Source organism: Pteropus alecto, unplaced genomic scaffold (assembly GCF_000325575.1).
Source record: "Pteropus alecto unplaced genomic scaffold, ASM32557v1 scaffold100, whole genome shotgun sequence".
Classification (NCBI taxonomy): Eukaryota; Metazoa; Chordata; class Mammalia; order Chiroptera; family Pteropodidae; genus Pteropus; species Pteropus alecto.
The window spans coordinates 1532260-1542406 of record NW_006430723.1 but is presented as its reverse complement, the minus strand read 5'-3'; the positions used below and the strand labels follow the sequence as shown (position 1 = coordinate 1542406).

The window sequence follows — 10147 nt, the reverse complement described above, 5'->3', positions numbered from 1 at the left end:
ATACATACCCACTATTTAGAATTCATTGTTTCTTGAAGATCCCAAGTTACCTAAATTTTATAGATCTGGCAAGGGAAATAAGATCCCCATGGGAAAGCAGGAATAAAAAACCCTAAAAAGTAAAACTATATCCAAGATGAGGTAGAATATATCTGTAACAATTAATTGGGAAAATAAAGAAAAATGCTTTAAGCATGGGGCTATTCGAAGCTATTTAGCCTTGAGTAAGCAATGTCAGATCCTTGGTTCAAACACACACAAAAAAAGAAGAAACAGGGACAAACTTTAATTTTTTTGAATTTTTAGCATAATTTACTCTTATTCTTTTAGAATGTTAGGCTTTTGCATTGTTAACACCAGGTTTCAGAAGCTTGAGGCCTTCACCCTACTTAAAACCTAGTAATGGTCTCATTTTCATTTGCCTTCCCCCAAACCCATGTGTGACCTAAGTAAGACACCAGGAAATTCCACTCTAGCACTTCCAGCCAGCTACACTGGGAACTCAACCTCCCTTCCTGACCCACTAGTCCATGCCTGATAGATGAACAACAAGGCAGGAGAAAGGCACAGTAGTTGCTGACCACGAAGGAAGCCCTACTTTTCCACAGGCCTTATACAGAAATATCAAAACAGCAAGGAGTCCCCTGGAAGCCACAGGCGCCTCACATTAGTTATTTCACCAACAAAACTGAATGCAGTTAAGAATTATTTATACAATTAAAAATAACTTAATGTCAGGTGGGACTGGGAGAAAATATTTGCATAACACATATCTGATAAAGGACTTGTATCCAGAATACAAAGAGAACTCTCAAAACTCAATTTAAAAATCAGGGGGAAGGGGGCAAAATCAACTTAATTTTAAAAATAAGAAAAAGATGAGAGCAGACGCTTTACCGAAGAAGTCTTATAGTGACAAATACATACATGAAAAACATGCTCAACACACAACTCATTAGGGAAATGCAAATTAAAGCCACAATGAGAAGGCAGTACATACCTATTAGAATGTTTTTTAAAATTTTTTTTTTAAGTTAATACCAAATTCTAGCAAGGATGCAGAATACCTGAAATTCTCAAACACTGTTGATACAAATGCAAAATAGTACAGCCACTTTGGAAAACAGTTGGGCAGATTCTTTAAAAATTAAACATACATTTACAATAAAATCCAGCATTTCCACATGTATTTCCCAAGAGAAATGAACATTTATGTTCACACAAAAACCTGTACACAAATGTTTATAGCAGCTTTATTTATAATCACTGACACTAGAAACCCAAACATCCCTCAGTTGGGGAATGGAGAAACAAAATAATGACACACACATTCCATACAATGGAATACTACTCAGCAATAAAAAGGAGCAAACTACTGATACACGCAACACAGGTGAATCTAAAATGCATTATGATAAATTTAAAAAGCCAGACTCAAAAGTCTACATGCTGTATAACTACTTTTATGAAGGCAAAACTATAGGGGCAATAAATAGATCAGTAGTTGCCAGGGGCTGAGGCACCAGTGGAGTGGGAGAGGAATTTCTGTGGTATGTAACTGTTCTATACCTTGATCGAGATGGTAATTGTATGCCTTTATCAAAACTCATAGAATTGTGCACTAAAGAAGGTAAATTTTACTGAAAAAAACAAAGCAGTTCATAATAGAAAAATGTCATGTGGAAGAAACTTTAGAATAACCCACTCAACTGACAAGAGAAAACTCAAGGGGGGTTATTGACATGCTGTCATCTAAGGTCGTAGGAGTGGCGAGATGAGTCTCTTGACCCCCATCCATGATCCTTAACACTACAGCAGTATTTTCCAATTTTTTTTTACCTTGAGCCTCAGTAAAAAATACATCATTACCATAAATTCAGCAGCTTAAAACAACACTCATTTACCTCAGTTCTGCAGGTCAGAAGTCTGGCACAGTGTGGCTAGATTCTGTGCTCAGGGTCTCACAAGGCCAAAGGCCAAAGCGAAAGGAACAGTTGGCCTGGGCTCTGTCTGCAGGTTCTAAGGGAAAATCCATTTCCAAGACCATTCGAGTTACTGGCAGAATTCAGTTCAACACAGTGGGACTGCTGTTTCCTTGCTGGCTGTCAGTGAAAGGTTGTTCTCAGCTTCCAAAGGCTGCCCACATTCTTTGGCTCATGGCCCTCCCCCATCTTCAAAGCCAGCAGGCATTGCTCAAGTCTTTTTAATGTTCTGAATCTTTCTGGCATTCTCTTCTACCCTCAGCCAGAAGCTCTGCTTTTAAGGGCTTATGTGATCACTTTGGGCCTGCCCAGATAATCTAGGATAAACTATTTTAAAAGTCAACTGATTACTAACGTTAATTACAGGCACACCATGTTTTATTGTGCTTTACTTTATTGTACTTCACAGATATTGCGGGTTTTTACAAATCAAAATTTTGTGGCAACCATGCATCAAGCAAGCCTACCAGCTCCATATTTCCAACAACATTTGCTCGCTTCATGTCTGTGTCACATTTTAGTAATTCTCACAACATCTCAAACTTCCTCATATTTGTCATGGTAACTTCAAGACTTCAGTAGAGTATGATGGAATAGCAAGAGAACCAGAATTAGAAGTGATGTCTGAAGACGCGAATGAATTGCTACAATCTCAGGACAAAACTTTAATAGATGAAGAGTTGTTTTTTATGATGAACAAAGAAAGTGGTTTCCTGAGATGGAATCCACTCTCAGTTAAGATGCTGTGAAGACTACTGAAATTACAACAAAGGATTCATAATGTTGTGTAAACTTTGGTAAAACAGCAGCAGGATGTAAGAGGACTGACTCCAATTTTGAAAGAAGGTCTACTGTGGGTAAAATGCTATCAAACAGCATCCTATGCTATGGAAAAATCGTTCGTGAAAGGAAGAGTCAATCTATGCAGCGAACCTCATTGTTGTCTTAAGAAATTGCCACCGCCACCCCAACCTTCAGCAACCACCACCCTGATCAGTCAGCCAGCATCAACATCGAGGCAAGAACCCCCATCAGCAAAATAATTACAACTCACTAAAGGCTCAGATGATTAGCATTTTTTAGCTATATTTTTTAATTAAGGTATGTACAGTACATTTTTTCAGACATAATGCTAATGCACACTTAATATAGTGTAAACATAATTTTATATGCACTGGGAAGCAAGAAAAATTGTGACTCACTTTATTGCAATATTTGCTCTATTGCAGTGGTCTGTAACTGAACCCACATTTTCTCCAAGGTATGCCTATACATCTGCAACATCCCCTTTGCCATGTAACATATTCAACAGGCATGACAACCAAGGGTGAAGGTAATGGGGAAATTCTGCCCACCACATACATTTTATACAATGACCTAGAATACGCACATATAAACAAAACAAAAATTAAAATACTTGCCCTTACTCAACACTCTGATGCTTTTAATATATTATTTAAAAGGCCAGTGGCAACATACTACATCAATTTCCTATCCCACTAATGGGCTACCACCTCTAATTTATCTTAAAAACAGGCCAGCATGCCCTTTTAAATTCCTATTTGCAGTAATAATGAGGCCCATGGAAGGGCCTCGGGCGTCTGTGTAAACCTTAACTTATATGAAAAGTTATGAAACTAATCACGAGAAAAATAAATGCATGTCGGGGGACATTCTACAGGATACTTCACCAGTGCTACTGAAGGCTGTTATGGTCATGAAAAATGAGAAAAGATTGAGAAATTGTCACAGATCAAAGTAGACTGGGGAAACATAACAAGTCAATGTAATGTAATATCTTGGACTGGATCTTGGAACAAAAAAAAGATATAATAGGAAAACTGGAGAAATACAAAGTCTGGAGTTCAGTTAATAGTAACAAATACATGTCAGTTTCTGAGTTTTAATAAGTGTACGTGGCAATCTAAAATGTTAACAGTGGAACTAGGTGAGGAGTATGTAAGAATTCCGCACTATCTTTGCAACTTTTTTCTGAATCTAGTATTACTCTAATATAAAGTTTATTTACAAAATATAACAGGACTAAGCATCTGTACATTCTAGGGAGATCTGTGAACTCTGTATATTCAATCCATGATCCAAAAATACTTAAGACCCACTCTCCAAGGCTTCTTGGCGCTTTCCTTAACTATTACTTCCTACAAGTTCTGCCTCCTTCCTGCTACGTCACCCATATCTTCCCTGCAAAACCCAAAATTTAGCCAGAGGCAGGGGGATGGGAAAATGAGTTACTGTTTAGTGGGTACAGAGTTTCAGTTTGGGTAGATGAAAAATGTTCTGGAGATGGATGATGGTGATGGTAGTAAAATATGAATTTACTTAATGCCATAAAACTGTACACTTAAAAATGGTTAAAATGGTAATTTTTATGTTGGGTATTTCACCACAGTTAAAATATAAAAATAATCGTACTGACACATACTGTAACACAGAAAAACCTTGAAAACGTTATCTATGTGAAATAAGCCAGACACAAAATACAAAATTCTATTCATACGAAAATGGTCTAAAATTGTGAGTTACACATACCTGTAAATATACTAAAAACTACTGAAATTTACATTTTAAATGACTGAATTATATAGTATATGAATTATATCTCAATAAAGCTGTTAAAATGTTATATTTACTTTTAAATTTAGAATCACATTTATTGGCATTATGAAGACCTTAAGTAGTATCTAGTAAATTCTAGAACCAAATTCTGGTGACATACTGGAAAAATGAAGAATAAATGCAAAGGCTTAGGTTTCGAACGGCTGGCAAGGGAGATCAGGAAGGTCTGTGACTGGGCATGGTAGCTCTCCAGTCATGGCAGTGAGAACAAATGCAAGACTATGAAACACACTAGCTTAAAGTTGATCAGTAACTTTTATTCCAGTCCTTACCATTCATTCAGCAATCTACACAATTCATTTTATCTCTGCCCCAAGTAGCGGCAGCTGCATCCAGGCCAGAAATGGAAGACACAAACAGTGGAAGACCTTGTAGAGAAAAACTAACAGATGAGATCTCTGTTTACTCCGGCTTAGGTGAAGGTAGAACAGGAAGTGTAAGTGCAACATTCTAAGGACTCTGTTCTTCAAAGCTGAGGCCAACAGAGAGCTAGCTGAAGGATGCAGGTAAAGGCTCCCAAAACTTCCCTGCTCAGCAATCAATCCAAAGTACCTAAAAAGACAAAGAACAACGTGTTAAGCAAGATGCCTTAAGAGCTGGATGAGCGTAACAAACTGGAAAGGTTAAAGTGGAAGCTGCTTTGGTACTGGCAGTTCTCTAAGACCAAAATACTTGTTCTGAAGACTATCCATCCAACAGATCCTTGGGGAAAAACATGTCGGTACAGAGGGTGGGCAGCTGGGAATTAAGCATACTGGAGAGTGAGAACCAGAGGCAGGAAAAGGGATAAGAAATTGTTGTGTTAGTTAATGAGCATTTATGAAAACCATATAAGGGGTGAGTGATACAAAATACATGAGGTAAGTTCTCTAAGCCAAGAGTTTATAACCTTTTGAAAAAGTTCCAGTTCAAGATGAGATACTAAGCCCACAAGTTTATATGCCTTCCCATCCAAGATTCCACTCAAAAGGAAAAAAATGTTTAAGGAAAAGATATAAATCTACAAAAAGAATAGAGGGTATATCAGCAGTTAAGAGATTTCAACAATAAGCTGAGTAACAGAAATCTGACTGAGTATGTTTATAAATAGTGCAGAGGAAAAATGAGCTTAAAAATAACACAGATGGAGCTGCAGTAGAGGTAGGAGCCCATCTGCCTAGGAAACCCATGGAGAGGCTGCAGACCCAGACACCAGGAATAAGGAAAGAGACGCAAAGCTAAATGGGTTAATGACTCAAGGGTCTAGATGAGAAACAGCTGACCCCATCTCCCCACAACCCTCCCTACATGCAGCACTCCCAGAAAACAAGTATTTAAAACTTGGCAGGGGAAAAAAAATCAGAGGGCTCCCTTCTAAAGAACTAAGTGAATTATCCGGAGAACTAGAGCAGCTTCTGAAAATGCCAGTTCCCCCAGTAAAGCTTTCTGCATTCTGGCATTTGAGGGCCCCCAGCATAACATCTGGTCCTATCCCTGCTCACCCTATAGTAGAAGTGTCAGGCAAAACACACACACACACACACACACACATACACGCACACGCGCGCGCGCGCGCACACACACACACACACACACTTTCCAACAGCCTTCTTATTCCCTCATTCTTATACAGAATGAAAATTACCAGGCATTTAAAGAAAGCCTACAAAGCGAGAGACAAATTTATTTTTTTCTTAAAAACGCTATAACGCAAATTCCTGCTCAACTGAAAATGTTCATTGAAATACTTTTAAAATCCTATAAGCATTGAAGAAGCATCAAGAAAAGGCAAACCCCAAATCTAGAAAAGGCAAGAACACAAAATCCAGCTTTCAAAGCTTCTTTTGCCCTGAGGGCATTTGCCAATCCAGAAGACAGAGCTGAGAAACTGCTTTGATTTTTGACAGGCTGAGCAAACCAAGTCAAATCCCACAGTCTGCCCAGTGAAAAGGCCTGATAACCTGCCTCCACACACACTTTTTTAAAACTGAGTCCCAAATGGCTACACTCTGAGAGTAAGACAAAACCAGAATTAAACAAGCTCCCTCACAGGCTTATTATAGTTAGGGTTCGTATCACCACAGTGGCCCATAGATCCTCAAATCTTGGCTTTGGATTAAAAGGATCTTACACTAATAAATATTCCTAGGTGCCTTGCAGAAGCACATGAAAAATCTTCTTTGGAGAAAGGTTTTATAATACAGGCCTCAAATTATCCAACCATGAGACAGTACCAATAGAAACAAAAGACAAAAAAAAAAGCCTTCAAAACGCTTTGAATTAACAAAATTAACATAAAATCAATTATATTTCTATTTCTAGCAACTCAGAAATTGAAATTTTTTTAGAAAGATACCATTAACAACAGCATCAAAAATATTAAGTACTGACAGGAAAACATCTAACAATATATGCGAAGACTTTTTCAGGTAAAATTAAAAATTTTTAAAAAGTAAAGCTCTAAATAAATGAAGATATATACTATGTTCATGGACTGAAAAAGTCACTATTGTAAAAACATCATTTCTCCCCCAAAGTAATCAACAGATTCAATGTCATCCAAACCTACCCCGCTTCTAGTGGAATTTGAAAAGCAGATTCTAAAACATACATGAAAATGCAAAGAATCAAAAATAGCCAAAACACTTAAAGGACAAGGTGAGAAGATTTGCTCTCTCACCTAAAGCTCCTGTAATTGAGACAGTGTGATACTGACAAGAGAATAGACAAAAAGATCATCAAGAGAGAACAAAAAGCCCCCAAACAGCCTTGGTTTATAACAAAGGTAGCACTAAAAAGAAAATGATATAGATAAGTGAATATCTAAATAAGAAGGAAAAAAAGAAATTAGACCACTACCTCAATCTGAAAGACAAAAAGTCAACTCTAGTTTTAAGAAAGACAAGACTATAAAGATTTTAGCATGTAGGAATTCATGACCCTGGGATAGGGAAAATTTCCTTACTAAACAGGAAACAAATAGCAGTATACACAGGAAAAAACACATTTGACTACCTTTAATTAAAAATCCATGTTTATCAAAAGATATCTTATAGAGTGAAAAACACAAATCATAAATCATAAACCAGGAAAAGATACATCCTTCTCATATACTGAATAAGACTCATATTCAGATTATATATGTAATATTATAAATCAGTTAGAAAAAAGACAAAATATCCAAGAGAAAAACAGACCCCCCCCAATAAAAAAAGGACATGCATATGAAAAGAGGCTCAATGTCACCAGTAATCTGGGCAATGCAAATTAAAACCACAATGCATTTATCACTTACATTCCTATCATACTGGCAAAAATCAAATTCTGAGAACACCAAGCATTAGTAAGAATGAGGAGCAATGGGAATTATCATATACTGCTTGCTGGCAGAAATGTGAATCAGATATACAAGAAGTTTGGCAGTACTTTCAAAAGGGAGATATATATCCTATGCCTAGCAATTTTATACACATACACACACACACACACCCTAGAGAAACATGTACAAGAATGTTCACAGCAAATTAAGTCATTAAAAACATGTACAAGAGAAAACATGAGAAACATGTACAAGAATGTTCACGGCAAATTAAGTCATTAAAAAAAAAAAAAAGGTTATCTAACTATCCACATTAAAATAGTTCCATTGTGGTATTGTCACACAATGGCATGCCATACAGCAAAGAAAATGAACAAACCGGAGATATGTGCAACCACAAAGATGAATCTCATAAATGTGTTAACCTAAAGAAAACAGCTCTGCAACGGATGCTAACCAATAAATACATACAGTTTAGTTCTATTTGTAGAAACTTCAAAGAAACATAAAACTAAACATTAGTATTTAGGGATAAATGCTTATGTGGTAAAACTAAAGAAAATCAAGGAAGTAATTACCAAAGTCAGGATACAGTCAGGCAGGGCATGAAAAGACATGAAGAATAATATACACGGAGCTTCTGGTGGCTGACAATATTTATCTATTGGTCTCGCTGGTATTTACAATGGTGTTAATTTTATTATTTATTGACTTTAAATTTGTTCTTTGTGTTACATTTCATAAGGAAAGGCTTAGAAAAGAATGTACATATTCTAAACATATTTGCATAAAACATCCAGAAGAAAAGCTATTCACAGTACTATTTTTTAACCTCTACACTCAACAGATAAAGCATGGAAGATTTAATTGTGGTAACAGCTTTAACAATGTCAAAGAATACATGACGCGAAGTGAAAGCTAGAAGTGGGCTAAAAACAGGAAAGGAAGAGATAGATACACTAAAAGCCACCCCTAAAAAGTGGGAAGACAAGAAATATGTTGAGAGTTAGGTACAACAAAAAGTTATAGTATGTTATATTAACTATAAAGGTAACAAAGAAACTAAAAATGATACAACTACAATTAAAAGAAATGTTCAAGGAAATAATGTTTAAGAAGATAAAAACCATGAATAATAAAATAGCAATGACTATGTATCTATCAACAATTATTTTCAATGTAAGTGGGTTAAGTGCTCCAATCAAAAGACATAGGGTGGAGATTAGATTAAACGTGGCAGCGAGAGAGAGATTACCAGATCTCTCCCTTTGAAACAACAATAAGCTGAACTCCTCTAAAACTCAACAAAAACCACCCAAACTGCACACCAGCACGTCTGAGCCTGGGATCTTCACATAAGAGCTACCGGAGGTCAGAACCCCAGGTGTTGGGCAGTGGCCTGGGAGAAACAAAGAAGCTGCCTCTGGGAGCTCCCTGTAGGAGCGGGGGCGGGGAGAAAGTGCGGAGAGTGACCTGAACAGCCCTGCCTGGGAGTGCCGTGAGCTCCACACGGCTGGCGGCAGTGCACAATCATCAGGGCATAAGGCAGAGAACCAGGGATGGCAGAAAAGCAGGGACAATAGAGAAGCAACAGTTGATTTTTAACACCCGCGGATGCAAAACTGAGGCTGAGCCGCAGCCTCCAACTCCCAACCCAGAGGGCCCCTTCTCCCATACCCTCCCAGACGTAACGCAACGGAGCGCCAGGAGAATCTGAGTGAACGCTACCTAAACTGTCACTAACACTGACAAGAACTGAGATTGAGGGTAGCAAGCATGACTAAACATCTATAAAGAAAAAAAAGATATTATTAACACTTTATATAAAGCAGATATTCAAGAGGCTTAGACGCCACCTACTGGAGACCAAATGAAAAACACTTTATTTACAACAGGCTAGAGACTAGTACATAATAAATCTTCTTTGTGGAAAAAAAGAAAAAAAGCAGAACACACTTCCATTAATGCCCAGGCAGAGAAATAGTCCATTAAACACCATGAACAACCAAGGTGACCAGGCGGCTCAGAAAACTCTCCAGAAAATAAGCTTACGGACATGGAAATATGCAACTTAAATTCTGGATGGTACTTCTGAAGAAATTCAGTGAGATCCGAAACTAATCATATCACAATTTCAAGAATTAAAAAAACAACTAGATGAGCAGAATGGATTCTTTAGCAAGCAGACTGAAACCTTCAAAAAGAACCGAATAGACCTCCTGGAGATACA

At 37.4% G+C, this 10147-nt stretch overlaps 1 protein-coding gene across 2 annotated transcripts in view; it reads right to left on the bottom strand.

Annotated features, from left to right (window-relative positions):
* Positions 1-4851: 4851 nt before the first annotated feature.
* POLE4 (DNA polymerase epsilon 4, accessory subunit) overlaps positions 4852-10147 on the bottom strand; it is a 13254-nt gene continuing 7958 nt past the window's right edge. For both annotated transcript variants that reach the window (XM_025049466.1, XM_006905239.3), the window contains exon 4: positions 4852-5171. Coding sequence is in view for 1 of the 2 variants with exons in the window: in XM_006905239.3 (XP_006905301.2) it covers positions 5158-5171 (14 nt within the window). In the remaining variant the exon portion in view is untranslated. The remainder of the gene's footprint in view (positions 5172-10147) is intronic.